The sequence below is a fragment of the Rhamphochromis sp. 'chilingali' genome, assembly GCF_963969265.1.
Source record: "Rhamphochromis sp. 'chilingali' genome assembly, chromosome: 2".
NCBI classification, from domain to species: Eukaryota; Metazoa; Chordata; class Actinopteri; order Cichliformes; family Cichlidae; genus Rhamphochromis; species Rhamphochromis sp. 'chilingali'.
In genome coordinates, this window is record NC_137930.1 from 18,836,892 (window position 1) to 18,856,120 (window position 19,229).

The window sequence follows — 19,229 nt, forward strand, 5'->3', positions numbered from 1 at the left end:
AATGAGACAGCATGAGAAAATACACACACAGTACAAAGATTGTGGCCATGTATGCACAAAAGCCATAAACATCAAAACACAGACACAGGCATCCACACACGCACACACAAACGTGCGCACACTCGCACGTACACACTCGCACGTACACACTCGCACGTACACACTGATGCATTCCTCGTAGCTCTGCAGTGGTATTTTTTTCCGCGTTGGCTTTAGAGCGAGTCGACGCCATGCTGACTGCTGAACTCCTGGAAATCCTCCGGGATGGTGTCTGCGGAAGTGACAAGTTAGGCGTTATGAGACAAGCTTAAAATCTCATATGCAGTGAGGTCAAACTAATTCTCTTCACAGCTGCAGTCTTTATGTAACAAGATGGAATATGAAGCTGTTGCAGACAACTAGTCTCAGAGGTCATGCAGCAAGATGCTGCACATTCCGTGAGGCTGAGAAAGCCCTTTAGTAAAATGTTGATCAGCATATTAGCATAGTTTTCTGCTAATTACCTGCACTAAACACCAAATTAGGATGGAGCTACTGACAGTTTTCTAGCATTGTTATCCCATTTGTAAATTATGTTGCAACGTTTGATTTCCTTACCATTGCAGCGGTATTTCAGATTGGACCAGATAATGTTTTCCTGCGAGAAACAGAACACGCCAAGTCGTCCTCCTCTCATGGTTGTGTCGATGGTCACGCCGGAGTCTGCAACCAGCTCAGTTCCTTCGTAAAAGCGGGCTCTGCACAAAGCACAACAAGGGATTTTTACCTTAGTTATTAAATTACAACTATTAAGACTAAGAAACAGCCAGCCTGGCTTTCCAATGGCTGAACATACAGTTTGCACCTACACACAATGCTGACCGGTCTCATCTTGCTCTTGGCAAGAAAATTTAGGAAGCCGTAAGAATTTTATAATACCTGATGTATCCAACCTGTGGGCGGTGCTGCAGGTACCAGCGATAGGACACCTTATCCTTCCAGCCCACATTTCTCGGGTCCTTCCACAGCAGGCGCACTTGGTCGGTGGTGTCTCCCGTGTGCCACAGTGAGTTTCTCAAATGCTCGCCGGGGCCTGATCTAGACTTCACAGCCTAACGCAGAAGCAGAGACAAGTAAGGCGATTGTAGAAGCAGAAGGAAAACAAGAATGTGTAAAACAGGTCGAGTGAGTAAAACTAAAGTGAGATGACTCGCCCTCTCACCTTCAGCTGTATGCCGGGCTCGGCCACGGCTCTGAAGGGGGTTGCCTGCCAGTAGGTCTGTTCAGTCTGCTTCCACATCACCACGTAGAAGGAGGATGAGTCCTGGTAACCAAAGATGAAGCCAGCGTAGTCATCATCAGTGACTGTATTCACGTGAAAAGTCCCCTCAAAGTCCACGCCGCTGAAAGCCGTGTAACCTGACATCAGAAAGAGTAATTAGCGCATTAGATACGACGAGTAGTTTCTTGCACACAACACTAAAAGTGATATTCAGGTAAAAAAGCTAAATACACCTTACCGACAGCAAGTCCAGGATCACTATTCATGGTCTGAACGATTTCCATTCCCTGATAAGGAAGAGATGTTTTTAATGATGAATGATGCACCGTGAAACTTTTAATTTCAAAAGCTTGTATTTGCATTTCAGGTTTATTAAAATGTGCTTGCACACGTACTTTTTTTAGGCCATGAATTAACGCTGCCGTGACTCTTTTTTTTCTTTTCTTTTTTTTAACACACTGTGAACAACACGACCTTTCAAGTTGATCTGGGAAGTGCCCTATATACACATTTAGCAGCTCTGATTTTTTTTTCAGTTTCTGGCCACAAACTGAATACAGATCAGCACCCTGCTTTCAGCGTAATTTTTCTGTTCTTCCAGCTCCCGAGGGCAACATCTGCTGAACATTAGCTGCTAAATGCACCAACACGTTCATCAGCTACCGACTAAGTGTGTCTCAACATGTAGTGTAGCGTGGGTTTTTAGTTTTTTGGCAATAAAAGGCTGCCTGCTGGGCCAGAAATCTATTCAAGGAGAGTGGTAAGAGTGAACCAAAACAGCAAAGCTGGACAACAAAACACTTGGGGAAATCACAAAAGTCAAGTAAAGTCAAGCATGTGTATATAAAAATATCTGCCTATGATGGATAAATTTGAATGATCAGTGATAATAATGTTCATACCTGGTTCAAAACAACCCAGTTGGGGTCAATCTGGGCATCGCCCTCGGGGTCCAGCACAACAGTCTGATAGGCCCTGAAGTCAGTCAAGGTAATCTCGGCATTTTCAGGACAATTATCAATCCTGTCTATCACTTTGTCCTGGTCAAAGTCAGACTCACAAATATCTCCAACACCGTCACCTGAAAAGTTAAAAAGTACAGTTAAAAATTTGGTGCATGAGTAGTTTCAAATCTTTAATTTACTTTGGAAACACAATAGTGTATGATCAAAATATCTCAGAAGCTGTGCAACCTCATTGGATAAATGATCTCAAGTACTGTACTTTGTCACTACACAATAGCCAGCCTTGATAGCCGGGGATAGACCGCCAGGGCCTCTGCTCGATGCGTTTCACCCGACCCCTTTAGTGACTCCTGTGGGTGGTGGAGGGCAGGCCTATGCTTAATCCATGTGAGCTAAGGGCCAGCCACCAGCCACTCTCCTTCAAGCTCCCTCCACAGGCCAGGGTCCAGGGTGGGGCTACGGTAACCCTGCCCCGGGTAGGGTGACCTGGTCCATTAACTTCTCTCCTTTCCTGAATCTGAATGGATAATGACTGACAAGAATGAGCTTTCTCTGAGGGGCACCTGAGATGGGGCTAGTAATTCATTCATTCATTCATTCATTCAAGCAAGGGCTCAGAGTGGAGCCACTACTAAACACTGAAAGGTTTTAGTATCTGACAAGGATGTCTCTTGGGCACCACCAGGGAGAAGGCCCCGTGAAAGATCACGGGGACACGCTGGAGTGATTATATTTTTTGGCTGGCCTGGGAACACCTCAGTTTGCCCCTGGATAAGCTGTAGGAGGTGGCTGGGGAGAGGGAGGACTGGGTTGCTCCGAATAGGCTGTTGCCCCTGCAACCCGGTCCCAGATAAGCACATGAAAATGGATGAATTGATGCACTAAATGTTGTCACACAGTTTTTAAAAAATTGCTGAAAAATTAAGACCTTTTAGTGAAGCTCACTACAGTCCACACCCTCCAGTACGACAGACATATACTGATATGGCTTCTCGCTGAGTCTTTAATAAGTCAAAATCAGCTCTGAATGTGTCTGATTCTTCCTAAATGCTGTACCGAGACACAAACATAAGCCGTCCACGTTTGCAACTGGGATTTTGTGATAACCATACATTATTCTGTAATGTTGAACCACACATAATGTTACGAATGGACTGCTACCTTTCAGTAACAGTAGTTTGTACAGGCTCACAGAGTGCACGATTGAGTAGAAATCTAGAAAAAAGATTACAATGTCAAAGGGAACCACTTTGCTTTTATGTAGTTGGTGGGAATTATGAGAGTGCCACACATCAAAGGCCCCTGAATGACAGCGAGGGGGAAACAAAATCTGTGAGGGCAGAAAGAATGAATCACTTTGTTGTGTGGAGCAAACAGCAACTAACCACCAGACGACACACAAACGAAAGAAACCGTAATCACGACACAGGCTACGTGCTTTCTGGTCTCTGCTCAACAGGGGACAGCAATAGCCCTGGATGGCAGTTACAAAAAACAAAACCCTCTGTGCGATAAACTTCAAAAGAAAACCGAATCTAAATCAAAGGGAGCAATACCATTTCTTAATTCATAGGTCTAGATGCTACATATTAGCTGGCAAAAATACATTTGTCTAACAGTACAGCTTTGGACACATGACATTTAAAAGGGCACTGATTATTAAATAAAAGCAAATATCTGACTTTTGAGTTTTGTTAGGCTATTAAAACTGTGCTACTACCACAACTGGCTACACAAGAAAAAGTTGTGTGTTGTAATAATGTAAGTAATGGTCTGTTAACTCTGCCTCGCTGAACTCTGACTGCTGGGAAAAAATGGCCTTGCCCCTCTTTATTTGAATTGACACTCCACTCCCATTAGTTTCAGAATCCATTTTCACACAAGTAATGTCACAGTGAGTCATAAAATTGGCGAATGAGTTTAGGCTCGCAAAAATTGCGCTTTTTTTTTCTCCTCACAAAAATTGCCACTTAATCTGCCCAAGGTTGCTACTGTTTGATCCGCGTGGGTGTGAAATAAATAATGTCAGTAACAGTGCAGGGGGAAGAGAGACGTTCTCCCGAAATTATGACCATTAATCTTTCAGCATCAATCTGCTTTTTAGCCAAACGTCTCAACAAAAACAACTGAACATCCCTACAAACTCATTTTTTTTAATTATCAGGGGACAATCTGAAACTCACTGTTATCATCAATCTGATCAGGATTTGGTACCAGCCGGCAGTTGTCTGGACCCGGTGGTAAAACATCCGGTATCCCGTCGTTGTCATCATCGTCATCGCATTCGTCACCCAGCCCGTCTTTGTCAGTGTCCAGCTGAGAGCTATTGATCACGAGTGGGCAGTTATCCTTGGTATCCTGGTGACCATCGCCATCACTACACAGGAAGCGACGCAGTGACATGAGTTAAATTGAAATAAATGAATAAAAGCTATACTGGTACTGTAGATATCAAGATAGTGTTATCACCTGTCTTGGTTTGTATCACAGGAATCCCCAACCAAGTCATTATCAACATCAGACTGAAGAGAGAGCAGACAGCAATGAGACAAGTGTGAAAATACAACTTTAATCCTGCAGTTAAGATCTTATTTTTGTAAAGGTAAATGCACAGTGCAAACAGCTTCGTTCAGCAGTAATATGGACCTTTTGAATGACATATTAGAACTGCAAACTATAGAACAAACTGCATTTATCTGACTTTTCTCTGATCATTAGATAATTTTTCCTTTTATTTCAAAGAAACTGTTAGTGTTTTTTTACGGAGCACAGAATGTTTGAAGCACTTCAACAGTGTGTTTGTTGATAGTATATTTTTGTATTTCATAAGATGTTGAATTTGAAATCTCATATCTCACTCATAACTATAGTGGTTAGATAAATCTAGTGAATCAAACACTAAATACTACGAGCAAAATCAAATAAACTATCCTTATGTCAGTGTATTTAGTTAATTTACATGACCGCCATACATCCACCTGTATGACTGACCTGATTTGGGTTGGGGATGTCGGGGCAGCTGTCACAAGCGTCTCCCACCCCGTCTCCATCCCGGTCCAGCTGGTCTCTGTTCTGGACACGCTGGCAATTATCCAGGAAGTTCTTCAGACCTGCACATCGATCAGGTGACACTCATTTAACACTCAAACTGCCACCAAGTGGGTTTATAAAATATATAAATGTGCAAAGAATTTGATGAGCAGTCAGTTAAGTCAACAAAGACTGTAAATCCTGCATGTCAGCTGTAAAGATGTGCATTTGTTTGCTTTCTGCGGCAGTGGACTGAATACCTTGCTTTAAAAGACAGATATGAGTTTGGGTCACTATTTTCCAGGAAATAATCAGCAGTATTCTTTGTAATATAATCACAGCAGCATACCTGTGGAAAGCAAGCTGTATTACTGACAGAGTCATCTTTATCATGAAACACGAGCAATAGGTTTATGCTGCTGTCTCACTAAAGAAATGATTTTATAAGCTGATCTTTCTAATATCACCACTAGGGTGCACTGTTGCATTTTCTATGTTGTTCCGGAGAACCTGCATTCAGATGGTATTTTACTTCATCACAGGGAGGCAGTAGCAGCACTACTAATGCATAAAGGTCAAGCAGCAGCAGTGGAAGGAAGAACTATCTTCTTGTCCTGTGGGGGCTTCATGAGGTATAATCGCTGCTGAGTGATCAAAGGTTGTACTCGCTTTGGGGTCAGCCTGCTATCGGCTTTCATCATTTATTTTTTTCTTTACGGTGTTGTTTATTCAGCCTGAGCTGGCATACAAAATCTATCCTAATATAAAGTGATGCATTTAAACAACAAAGGGATCTGTAACTAACTATAAAAGTTGCATGCATCCTTGTGAGTAATTCACTACGAGACCACAGCAGTGGAATCATAAAAGGGAGTGCAGGGTAAGAAGTCATAACAGCAAAAGCCTCCAGTGATGTTGATTATATAACAAGAGCGTCAGCATCAGTGATGTCATTTCTCTCCTCACCATCTCCATCCATGTCATCATCACAGGCGTCCCCTTTGCCATCACCGTCAGTGTCCCTCTGGTCGGGGTTCTCCACCAGGCGGCAGTTATCACAGGCGTCGCCGTGGCTGTCCTTGTCGCTGTTCCTCTGGTCCACATTGGCTTTTAACCTGCAGTTGTCCTGATGAAGAAGGAGCGTGTGCACATATTCATTTATGAGTCATGTGAGTGGGTAATATGGTGGGTAAAGCGTAAGCCTCTGTATGCTTCAGGGCTGAAACCTTTTCGATTTTTATGAGATTGATATCACTGTGCATCTTATTATAAAAGATGAAATCTTTTGTTTGTTTCTTTGGCTGCCTGTACTGTCAACATGATTAGGAGTAGCCAAACTTAGCACATAGGTACATCTTAGCCCCCGATTCGTATTGTTAGGGATATCAGTTAAAATCATCATGTTGCTTTGCAACAACCTGGAAGTGAACTAAAAACAAAACAGTTTTTGGTCATATAAATGACATCTACTGCCCACACTTTTAACTTTTCTCAGTGTCATTAAGCATGTAATTTTGCCAACAGCAGAAAAAAGCCAAAAACAATAACCTAGCATGGACATGTACTACAGGGAGTGCAGAATTATTAGGTAAATGAGTATTTTGTCCACATCATCCTCTTCATGCATGTTGTCTTACTCCAAGCTGTATAGGCTCGAAAGCCTACTACCAATTAAGCATATTAGGTGATGTGCATCTCTGTAATGAGAAGGGGTGTGGTCTAATGACATCAACACCCTATATCAGGTGTGCATAATTATTAGGCAACTTCCTTTCCTTTGGCAAAATGGGTCAAAAGAAGGACTTGACAGGCTCAGAAAAGTCAAAAATAGTGAGATATCTTGCAGAGGGATGCAGCAGTGTCAAAATTGCAAAGCTTCTGAAGCGTGATCATCGAACAATCAAGCGTTTCATTCAAAATAATCAACAGGGTCGCAAGAAGCGTGTGGAAAAACCAAGGCGCAAAATAACTGCCCATGAACTGAGAAAAGTCAAGCGTGCAGCTGCCAAGATGCCACTTGCCACCAGTTTGGCCATATTTCAGAGCTGCAACATCACTGGAGTGCCCAAAAGCACAAGGTGTGCAATACTCAGAGACATGGCCAAGGTAAGAAAGGCTGAAAGACGACCACCACTGAACAAGACACACAAGCTGAAACGTCAAGACTGGGCCAAGAAATATCTCAAGACTGGTTTTTCTAAGGTTTTATGGACTGATGAAATGAGAGTGAGTCTTGATGGGCCAGATGGATGGGCCCGTGGCTGGATTGGTAAAGGGCAGAGAGCTCCAGTCCAACTCAGACGCCAGCAAGGTGGAGGTGGAGTACTGGTTTGGGCTGGTATCATCAAAGATGAGCTTGTGGGGCCTTTTCAGGTTGAGGATGGAGTCAAGCTCAACTCCCAGTCCTACTGCCAGTTTCTGGAAGACACCTTCTTCAAGCAGTGGTACAGGAAGAAGTCTGCATCCTTCAAGAAAAACATGATTTTCATGCAGGACAATGCTCCATCACACGCGTCCAAGTACTCCACAGCGTGGCTGGCAAGAAAGGGTATAAAAGAAGAAAAACTAATGACATGGCCACCTTGTTCACCTGATCTGAACCCCATTGAGAACCTGTGGTCCATCATCAAATGTGAGATTTACAAGGAGGGAAAACAGTACACCTCTCTGAACAGTGTCTGGGAGGCTGTGGTTGCTGCTGCACGCAATGTTGATGGTGAACAGATCAAAACACTGACAGAATCCATGGATGGCAGGCTTTTGAGTGTCCTTGCAAAGAAAGGTGGCTATATTGGTCGCTGATTTGTTTTTGTTTTGTTTTTGAATGTCAGAAATGTATATTTGTGAATGTGGAGATGTTATATTGGTTTCACTGGTAAAAATAAATAATTGAAATGGGTATATATTTGTTTTTTGTTAAGTTGCCTAATAATTATGCACAGTAATAGTCACCTGCACACACAGATATCCCCCTAAAATAGCGAAAACTAAAAACAAACTAAAAACTACTTCCAAAAACATTCAGCTTTGATATTAATGAGTTTTTTGGGTTCATTGAGAACATGGTTGTTGTTCAATAATAAAATTATTCCTCAAAAATACAACTTGCCTAATAATTCTGCACTCCCTGTAGTTTGGGGTGAGGGGGAATTCAGTGCCACTTGGCTCATATTTCTGCACATAGCAAACAGCAACTTTTGTCCCTTAAGTATAAAAATTTGCAGTTCCTCTTTAAGAGTTAAAGGTATACTTTATAAAGGATTTTGGCTTTGTTTGATGGTAATTAAACACACTCTAAATATCGGATGTTCAGTTTCTCCAGGCAGTTTAATTTGCTTTAAGTCTTTTTCGTAAGCCAGCATTAGCATCCCAATGCATCTTGCTAATCTAAATAGCAAGCGATTTCCCTGATGTCAGCAAATGGTTGTATCCACACCAAACTTGTGGCTTTGTAAAGGTAGCCAGTGGGTGACCTCAAAGTTGCTACATCCACATTTCTGTGCATAAATGTGGTGTCTGTGGATATGATATGTTAATAGGTGAATTTGGAAAACAGCGGCAAGTGGATTTTGTAATCTTTGGACAGAGCTAGGCTAGCCCCTTTGCCCACTTTACAGTCGTAAAATAACCGTCTGCCAGGAGCAGCAGTCATTTTAGTGCACATACACATAGGAGGTATTAGTACTTTTACAAGCTTAATCAATCTAGGAAAATTAGCAAGACAAACAAAAATGAGAATCTTTAGGTATAATATGTTTTAGAGGCATTTGTTGCGAGATAGCCACCGACCTGTTCGTTTGGAATACCATCGCCATCTGCATCTTCATCACAGGCATCTCCATAACCATCTCTGTCGGCATCCTCTTGACCAGAGTTAGGAACAAAGACACAGTTATCCTGCAAAGACATGTGACAGTATGATGATTAAATAAAGATATACCTGCCACAGCAAAGCTGCTAATCTTGACAACTTGCACCATGGTTACCTTTCTGCAGTTTGGATCTTTGCATTTGAGTTTCTCATCTGGATATCCATCAATGTCCGTATCCTTTCCACACAGGTATCCATTTCCAGCCCAGCCAATTCCACACTGACAAGACAAATGAAGCTTCTTACAAACTCATTCATATACTGCACATAAGCATTTGAGTGATGAAGAATATTACCTGACAAGAGATGGATCCGTCTCTTTCTACAATACACTGAGCGTTGACATCACAGGGGTTGGTCAGGCTGTTGCCACAGCTGATCTCCGGCTTACAGCCCTTCACCTGATCTCCTGTGAATCCTGACTTACAGCTACCACAGTGATAGGAGCCCTGTGCGGGAATTATCACAACTGCACATGAGCATCTTTGAGTAGCAATAAAGACCTGTAGTAATGGTCATACAATACATCAACGGTGTTCTTACCGCAGAGTTGTGGCAGTTCGAGTTTGCAGTACAGCCTCCATTGTCAGGTCCTTTGCATTCATCGATGTCATCGCAGACCTGGATTGTAAAAAAATGAGCAGACTGTAACAACTTGTTCAGATTTAATTGCTCCAAAAATAAGTGTAAAAAATACGCCCCAAAACAAAACAAAGGATGCCATATAAATCCTCTAAAGCCCCGCAACAGCTGAAGCTGTGCTTTATAATACTTACAGTATTAGAGCACAAATTAAAGTGGGAGTAATTTATGCACACCGGGTATTTTAGGTGTTTATTTTGTAGGAATCTAAAATGCATTAAAAGGGTAAATAACACGCTGCAGACTGCAGGTCATATTTACAAATTCGGAGCAATAAATAAGCATGGAAGTAGAACGTAAATCAGCAAATTAAAAAAACGATATCCATCTGTTCCCGCCAATCAGGATCTGGTGCATCAAGATAAACATTTAGTGTGGCTAATCCTGTGTGACATGATGGAGATAATGAAAGCAGTCCAACGAGGTGGAAAAGTTATGTTTTCTTCATGTTTTAAATTTGGTGTCTTCATTGCTCTCGACCAAGTTTGTCAAACATAAGGCACAGGGGCCAGAATTGGCCCGGAGAAGACAAACCGACCCACTGTATGGTGTTGGAAAAAAGTGAAGTTGGGTAAAACTCTGGAGTTTTAACTCATTTGTAAAAGTAATGCAATTTTTCCTACTGATAAAGACCGTGCCCGTGGCCATTTACACAACACTAAAGTAATTAAGTAATTAATAAACAATTACTTGTGCCAATAGATTTCTTTCATTCACTACAGCTGCATTTCAGGTAGAAAAACTGAGATTTACCACTGAAATTGCCCTTTTCCTTATATTAAGATATCTCAAGGATTCAATGGCCCGGCCCTCTTGAGGTCAAAGTGGGTTCTATGCAGCACATGATATCTAATGAGCTTGACAGACGTGATCTACTGGCTGACTGGACTCCAGTGAAAACCCCCATAGGTTTGTGCAAACTTTTTTAAACACCTAAAGTAAAAGTCACTTGTGTTGGCACATTTATTGATTGAACTTTTTTGCTCTTTTAAAGTGAGAACCCTCCTTTATTGTTTAAATGCTTAAATAAATAATTTTATGGTAAGATCAACAACATATTGCAATCTGCTGCTGGATTCAGACTACATTTAAGTCCATTTTTGTGTATGTGTGTGTGTCTTTTTTGATATACACTGATAATAATATTCTGTTTCCTTCATGATGCATCCACTGTCTTACCTGTTTATTGGTCTGAGCGTACACTATGCCCACACCCTCCACTGGCAGGCCGGTGTAGCCCAGCGGACAGGCGTCACAGCGGAAGCCTGGGGCAGTGTTGACGCAGCGCACTCCAGGAAAGCAGGGGTTAAACTGACACTGCAGAAAGGACATGAACTCTGTTGAGCTGCAAAATGTATGTGGTTCTCAAAGGGCTTCTCCCCAAAAGCTTTTAGGTCTGATGACATTGCTCATGCAAGAAAGAGAATGCTGAAGGGCCCAGTCCTCAGAAAAGAGGTCAGTGCAAACAGAAAAGACAGACAGGCAAACACGCAATCTTGTATTGCCATCCTTATAAGGTTCTCCATCTTGTTTTAGAAAGTTCTACCTTTACCTGCTTTTTTTGGTCATAGTCTAAATTATAGAACATTAGCCTGTGTGAAATATCTTTGCTTCTCATGTTCCAGTTTAATGGACCCACTGCCATTCAGTCTGTATATGCTGAAAATGGTGAAAAATACAGTGAGATGCATTTCTTTCACCTATAAACAGATCGTCAAAAAAGTCATTTATGGATCAATTCTGGAGCCACCATTATTCAGTGACATCAAGGTGTATTTGAGTGTACTCCTTAATCGCAGCCTGTTAATTCACACTGTTTCTCATCGGGATCCAAAACCACTAATATGAACTTGCTGCTATGCCAAATAGATACACTCAAAACATTTATCTGTCTTTACCCTAGCTATAATCTCATAAACCAGCAGCCCAAGTAGTAGCCATAAAATACTCGAAAGGATGTCGACAGTTTGCCCTTACACCACAGGTCGTAAATTTATATTGATTGTCATGAGGACAGAAGCATGGCAAGACGCACACACACACACACACACACACACACACACACACACACACACACACACACACACAGAGCGATATTGAGCTTTACCTCGTCGACATCATCACAGTTAAAACCATCTCCAGTGTACCCATCAGGACATGGTCCACATTCAACACCTTCTGCTGTTTCTATACACATGTCGTCACGGAAACAGACACCCGGTGCACACCTTGGCTTCACCACCTCTGTGCCACCTAGACCTTTAAATAGGAGGAAATAAAGATTTTTTTTTTAACCATCTGTTATTCATTCAGTAATATCAAAATATCATGTAGGCACGGATACTGATAAGGATGTACTGATACCATTATCACGTGCGATCTGCTAATAGGATAACTAATTTATTGAGAGAGTTTTGAGTCTGAGGGGTCAGTGCAGAAACAAAGCAAAAAGAAAGTCTTCCATTAAATTAAAATGTGCACATTTGTGCCATTTTAATTTGCATTGTGACACAACATGAGATAATGAAAAAAAAAGAAAGTGATCAGCTGTGATAAATTAAACAATTGGAAACTGGTCCTCAATTTTCCTCTCTACAATGACTGACAGCTACTATAGACATTATCTTACCACAGGCCTGACACTCTGAGATGGTATTCCTGAGAAAGGATGTTTCTTTAACCTGGAACGGGTCAAAAATGAACAAAAGTTTATATTCAGTCAGGCGAGCTGTCAGGGAGGTCAGGATTGACGGAGCAGAGATTAAGTGGCCTCAGAGGGACTGCTAAGAGGTGGTTACCTGCTGAATTAGGACGTCTTTCAGCTCATTTATCACCTTCGTTAACTCCAGCATTTGATTGGACAGCTGCTTTGTGTTGACCCCTGAGGGAGAAGGACTGTTATTTTATTCAGCTGAAACAGAGCTAAGGGCTTCTCAGAGTCTGCCCCCCTTTGACTCAACATTTCCTATCGCTGAGAGTGTTTTCACTGACATTTCCACAGAAAGAACCTTACCCAGAGTCTGAACTGAGTCTCTTTGCTGGAAGTGGCAGTCTTGTAGCGACGCAACGTTTTCAAATGAGTCCCCAACCACCAGCTTTAGTTCATCTAAGCTTTCCTGTTTAAAATCAATCGAGTGAAAGTGCACAGCTAAGCCATCTGGAAACCTACAGAGTCATTATCGTGACAGAAGGGCATTCACTATTGTGTGGAAATATTGTAAGCGATGGCTCACCTGCTCTCTGGCTTGCATAGTCTTTAGTTCCACTGTGCCATAGCCTGCTGGCAAACCCTGGAAGGCAGCAGGGAGATCCCTGACTGTCTCCACCAGCCTGCAGTCCAGATGCAGCTCCACCCCACCTGGCCCCTGCTGCTGCTGCTGCTGCTGCTGCAGCCCCCTGAGGTGGAACAGCAGTCGGTGTTGCTGGCCATCTGCCAGCACCAGGTTGTTGAATGTGACAGAGGCCATCCTCTTGTCACTCCTCAAGTACCGTAACACGGCTTTAAGAGGACATGGCATGGAAGAGGAAGAAGGAAGAAGAGGTAATGAATAGAGCAAAATTGACTGTGTTGCTGTAAAGGGTTTATGTGATGTTAAGCATTGATATTGTTTGCTATTTGTTTCTCTATCTGTGCTTGGATTGCGTCTTAGCACATAGCAACAGCAACGTCATTATTTGTGTAGCTATTTGGCCACAACCAAAATAGTTTGGGGCACAAACTCAGTACAGTTCATTATGTGGGGGCAAACACTGTCTGCTGGATTTCAGGTCTGTCTGCAGAGTCTTTAAACATTATCACGTTTAATCCATTTTTAATATGAAGACATTGATTGGCATAGCTTTAAACAACCAGCGCCTCTTTGATGTCCTCCTACCTCGGTTGAGCTTCCCCATCACTGTGAACTCAAAGTACTTGCTGTTGTCCCTGGGGTTGTGCAGGCCAAACACAGTGGTTCCGGTCTTGGGCTGCAACTTGAAGGAGGTTAGGATGAAAGCCTCGTTCACCCCTTGCCCGGTCAGGCCCCCCTGCAGCAGGTCTGGCAGGCAGTCGGGTGAGGTGAGCAGATCGTAGACTGTTGAGACAGATAGCAAGGCAGGGAAACGGGAAAGCACGTGAGTAATGGATGATGTGAATATTTACAACCCGCAGCGGCGCTCTGATCCGAGAGTAAACACATTCCGAGTCGACAAGAAGAAGATGATGATGTTGACCCAGCATTAGATGCTCTAGCAAGACGCTGTGTCAATCAGTCAGCGCAAACTTGGCAGGCTGGGTCGGCTCAGGCAAATCAAAAGGAGGCGGATTTGTAAGTAAACAGCATACAGTGACGTTAGATGTGTGCTGTTTTTATGATCTTCTCTTAGGTTTGTTTTAAAACTGTTTGAATTGTAAAATGAGATGGAGCTTCCGCTTGCAGACAAAAGCACAGTGAAATTTAGATGTTCTGACTCAACTGACAGGCAATTTAAAAGTAAAAAGCCAGAGAGGAGCAGAACACTGGTGCTCATGGTCAGAGTCTCCTTTTAATAAAGTGGCTTGGGAGCTGGGCAAACCACAAGAGGATGCGCATTGAATCTCTAGTCCCGCATCTGCACCATCGTGAATACACAAGTACCACTGAAACGGTCCGCACGGCCCTCTGTCGTGAGGGAGCAGAAATTGCTCCCAAATGCTTCCGCTGACTGTTGTCAGCCAAGATTGCCCCAGATGAGATCTCTCGCTCTTTCTTTTATCTCTCTCGTCTGCCTGGGGTCCCTTGTGTTTTGTCAGACACAACACAGAGCCTTTAAATATGTGCGCAGATAAGTGAGACTAAGCCACCGAAATGCCTGCTTGCACCGTGCTGTCAACACTACTTCCACTAAAAATGTAAAGCTTTTCGAATCCTTTGTGTTTGGTTTTTATCAAGATAAGAACTTTTTAATATATATAAAAAAAAGAAAAGAGAACAAAGGAAGCTCGATGTGTGCATCGTGTCTTTAGTGGCATCCACACACACGAAGCGCACAGTCCTGCTTTTCATAAGTCTTCTGGACAAAGGGCTTCGCAGGGTCAGGGCTGTCTTACACAGGAGACCCTGAGAAAGTGTCTCACTTCACCCCCCGATTAACCTCAGATTTCAAGCTTCATAAAACTAGTTCAGCTGAAAGCCATAAAGGAAAACAGTGTCTTGACCTTTCCTTAACACCAGCATATAAATCTGTCACGGTGCGATTACTGTAAAGAGTGCAAATGGCTGGCATTCCTTGTTTTAGCATTTCAGCACACGCTTCGCACTCGAGCATTTCTGTGTGGCAAGCTTTAATTTATCGCATCACATTTAAAGGCCAGCCATAACAGCAGTGAAGTAATTACGTTAACAACATCGTAGTGTATAGAACAGAAGAAGCAAAGTCACATTTAGCCAAGAGTCATCTAGCTACCCAGGACCAAAACCATGATATTCAAACAATATTAGGCTTTTATGTGTATTTTTTTAGACATTTTTAAACATCACATGGCATATTGTCACTTTTAAGATGTGTAAGTGTTTACAAATGTAACTACACGTGCACTCCTACTTTACTTCTGACACTAGCTTTCCTTTTGGCTTCCATTAAGTCTTGAATAAACTTGAGTAAAAACTAAACTAAAATAAGTATAAACTAAGTAAAAACGTGCTTTCAGCATTTCTCTTGCTATTTTTGCATTGCTGTATGTGTTTTTAATTGATTTACTTGTTAATACCCTCGATCTTTAACATTACGGTGCGATAATGTTGGAAAGCAGATCACATGGTCTGTGCTGACATGGGGAGTTGTCATAAACCCAGAAACCCACTGCACTGATGTCGCAGCTTCAAACAAGAACAAAGCACACATTGAGCAGTGTCCAAAAGCTTTTTCCCCCCACTGTAAACACAGAGCAGTATTCTGTAATGTGTATTTCTCCAGGAGACCATCATGATTCTGCGCTGACACTGTGTCTATTCTTAAAAAGTGAAACTAAATAAACTGAATGAAATATATTCTGTTGGATGAGTGCAGCCTACGTGAATCAATGAATCAGCTAGCCGTGTGTACATTTACAGAAAGATATATTCACGTAAACACAGAAACTCTATGTGTTATTGTCATTATCACTGATTTAGGTTACGTTTACTTTCAGCTTTGTTCTTAGATCCACGCTGACATTTGAATTGTAAGCGGAAGAAAAATGAATGGAAAAAAGTTGCTGGCTTTGACTTTCTGCCACCTGTTATCATTAATTCCCCCTCTCTTCTACAGCGTGTCTTTCGTCCTGTCCCCCTCCTCTCAACCCCAACTAGTTGTGGTGGACTCCTTATTGGTTTGTCCCGGAGGTTTCCTCCTGTTAAAAGGGAGTTTTTCCTTCCCACTGTCGCCAGTTACTTGCTTGTAGAGGGGCATTTGATTGTTTGGTTTTTTGCTCTATTAATGTAGGGTTTTGTTTTTTTTTACAATATAATGCACCTTTACTATATAAGTAAAAACTGAATTGAACTGAACTTGTCAGCTGAGCTAAACAGTGAGTTAAGACTCACCATAAACTCTGCAAAGATAAGCAGAGCTGGATATTCCCCCCTTTTACCTCATTTTAAAGTTTGATATAGCTCGGCCTGGAGGATGGCCCAGAGGAAAGAGAGTCCGCTTTAAACTTCAGTAATATCATCTCTCAGTGAGCCATCCTTGAGATGTTAATATTAATCAATAACATAGATAACGCTTATGGAATGTCATTTTTGAGCACCTAAAACCAGACTTGGCTGGTTTAAATGGATCTCACTCCTTGTTTTGTGGTCACGCAGACAATGAGCCTGAGAAATGATAGATGACAAACTCCATTAATCTGGACTTGTTTTATACATACCATCAGGCACCTATTTGCCAAAAGACTCCAGGGATTAATGGGCATTTTAAAGGTATGCCATCAATCACCTGGTGGGGTTTGCAAGAAGGGCGATAAACTCTAAACGCCAACATTTCTATGCGTCGCGTAGCCCCGAGTTTGTGTGTGACCTTGAATAAATGCGGGCGCGTGCGTGTGTGACTGCAAGCGCGTGTCAGACAGTGTGAGAGAGAAGAGAGTCTTGAACTTCAGTACTGCACCCAGATCATCTCTGATTATTCCCATGTGTGTGACCCAGCTGGGATTTTCTTTAAATTAAAACGAGCCAGGAAGCTGAATCTCCCGAGCCGAAGTAATCAAGCAGATCTGGCTAGATGGATATCAAAATCAGGATGTCTTTACTTCAGCGGAAAGATGGTGGGATTTAATACTCAAACTTTTGTCTACTTTTAATATTTTTTTCTTATCTTTGCCTGCTTCCTGTCAGAAACACACACACCCAGCCCAAATAAAAGCATTTGACTGCCCCATATCTTCTACAACTCACTGGGATATTTAGCATTTTATTCGCACCTCAGCGAGTATCACACACATTGTCTGATCTTTTTGTGTTTGGGCCTGCATATCATATTCTCTTTCACAGTGTCTGCTTCATCCATAATGCATTAAAACTCATACATAAGTGTGTTAAAATACTGAGAGGTGGAGCCATTGAATCTTTTCTGACAGCTAATGAAAATGGACGATTACATTGCAGGCAGGGTGTCAGAAATAAAAAAGAAAAAAGAAACCTTAAAGACATCGTTCCTTATGTGTGTTTGTGTAAACCTAAAAAAAGGAAAGATGTTTTTCCACTTCTTGATTTTTTTGTCATCCCAAGCAGCAACCATATAATCCAAATAAAAAAAAATGCAGTGACATTTAAATAACTGACATAAAAGCGACTCAAAACACTTCAAAAAAAGAAAAAAAGACACTCACCCAAAGCCTGTGCTTCCACGTGTAAGCACATTTTTAATAGCAGCTGCAAGGCCAGTGTGAGGGCCGTCCACACGTTCATTTTGTCCTTCCAACTGGTCCCAGATCTGCAGTTCTCTTTGTAGCTACTTAAATGTGTCTGAAACTCCAGCAGTTTCCCCCCGTTGAGGCGTATCTGTGTACTTGTCTTCCTTTCTGAATCAAAAATGAGGCAAAACTGTCATGTTAAGCCTAATAGAGGGTGCTGACTGCTTTTATGTGTGTGTGTGTGTGTGAGAGAGAGGGAGAGTGTGTGAAGAAGGGATTGTAGGAGTCTTATTGAGGGAGGAGCAACAGGGCCAGAACCTGCTTTTAAAACCCTCCTCAGGCGGCCCCATGCAGAGAAGGAGTGACCTGGGAAAACTCTTTCTTTTGGCAAATAGGTGCCTGCTGGCTGCTACCAATTCCCACAGGCGCCTTCACAAATCTGCTGTACACGGTTTGCTCCCTTTAGAGTCTAGGAACCCACGTTTGGCCACCAAAAACACGTTTCAAACCAGACCGGAGTCAGAATATTTTTAGACTCTTGAGTTCAAGCTTGGGGTGAATTTCTGAAAATGTGTTTCCCACTTCCAGCAAACAGACTTCTAGTATTTATTAACACTCTGCCTGAAAAAACTAAAAGACAGATTTTTTTTAACTTTCCTTACAGGGATCAGATGTAACACCTTTCCTATCTGCCCCTGGTTGCCACTTCCATCCCTGGGCAAGGTCAGGAAACAAGCGCTCTGCTGCTCGTGCCTCAACAAGCCGCGTTAAGCGGCCAGTAGAGCTTCAGACAGGCTGCTGGCTCACATGGCCTCCGGGTCGTCAGCATGTCTGGCACCGCGTGACCGGCCACAGTTGGTAGAGGTGAGGAAGCTCAGGTCAGAGTTATGCTTTGCTTGTTTTTCCCTCTTTCTTTCACTGTTCCATTTTATGTTTTTAAGTAAGTTCCTCCAGCCTAATTCCATGTTACCACAGAACCTGTATTAATTATGTTGTACTCTTTCAAGTCTTAGTGGCTACAAGATGATGTTCCCACTTAAAAGCATAAACACGAGTACCTATAGCAACAAACAACACCAAATGAGTCACAGTTTCCATACGCCAATACAGGTGCTCCTTGTGGTTATCCAGAATACAGCCGCACTGTTTTTTGGGGGTTTTTTCATGCTTGTGAACTGTTACAGACTCCATTCAGTCAGCAGCAGGGCGCTCAGAGTTTTATCTGCCCTCTGATTGGCTTTTAGAATGATGCTTTGCAGGCGTCGGGGTTCTGGATGACAGAAAGCTCCACAGACCTCCATGCGTGGTCGGCAGCCCAAGCCAGGAGCTCAACAGACCACATCAGTTTGCTGGAGGCCCTGGACTGACTCACATCATGGTGCGGTTGATGAGGTCAGACAGTGAGCGCTGCAGCTGGCTCAGAGATAAAACTAAAGCCCAAATGTGTCTGACACCATCGCCTGACTATTTTTATTTGTGACATCGATACAACCAAATCCCGAGACCCTCATACCCACACTATGTGGTCCAGGAAATGAACAGATTTCTGTAACTCAACTTACATGACGTGTAACAGACATTAAAGATTACAACACTGCTGCAACTCCA

The 19,229-nt window shown here is 42.5% G+C and overlaps 1 protein-coding gene across 1 annotated transcript in view; it reads right to left on the bottom strand.

Moving 5' to 3' along the window:
- The window catches only part of thbs4b (thrombospondin 4b), an 18,556-nt gene extending 639 nt beyond the window's left edge, over positions 1-17,917 (bottom strand). The window contains exons 1-22 of the mRNA XM_080868389.1: positions 17,598-17,917; positions 13,645-13,842; positions 13,003-13,268; positions 12,783-12,885; positions 12,568-12,650; positions 12,399-12,450; positions 11,877-12,028; positions 10,949-11,086; positions 9,671-9,748; positions 9,424-9,576; positions 9,243-9,347; positions 9,046-9,153; positions 6,223-6,382; positions 5,218-5,336; positions 4,696-4,748; positions 4,410-4,603; positions 2,164-2,342; positions 1,500-1,548; positions 1,202-1,398; positions 919-1,091; positions 598-737; positions 1-271 (exon numbers count right to left, since the gene is read on the bottom strand). The exon at positions 1-271 is cut by the window's left edge and continues 639 nt beyond it. Of these exons, the coding sequence (XP_080724515.1) occupies positions 213-271; positions 598-737; positions 919-1,091; positions 1,202-1,398; positions 1,500-1,548; positions 2,164-2,342; positions 4,410-4,603; positions 4,696-4,748; positions 5,218-5,336; positions 6,223-6,382; positions 9,046-9,153; positions 9,243-9,347; positions 9,424-9,576; positions 9,671-9,748; positions 10,949-11,086; positions 11,877-12,028; positions 12,399-12,450; positions 12,568-12,650; positions 12,783-12,885; positions 13,003-13,268; positions 13,645-13,842; positions 17,598-17,676 (2,838 nt within the window). The 5' untranslated portion in view covers positions 17,677-17,917 and the 3' untranslated portion in view covers positions 1-212. The remainder of the gene's footprint in view (positions 272-597; positions 738-918; positions 1,092-1,201; positions 1,399-1,499; positions 1,549-2,163; positions 2,343-4,409; positions 4,604-4,695; positions 4,749-5,217; positions 5,337-6,222; positions 6,383-9,045; positions 9,154-9,242; positions 9,348-9,423; positions 9,577-9,670; positions 9,749-10,948; positions 11,087-11,876; positions 12,029-12,398; positions 12,451-12,567; positions 12,651-12,782; positions 12,886-13,002; positions 13,269-13,644; positions 13,843-17,597) is intronic.
- Positions 17,918-19,229: the final 1,312 nt, after the last annotated feature.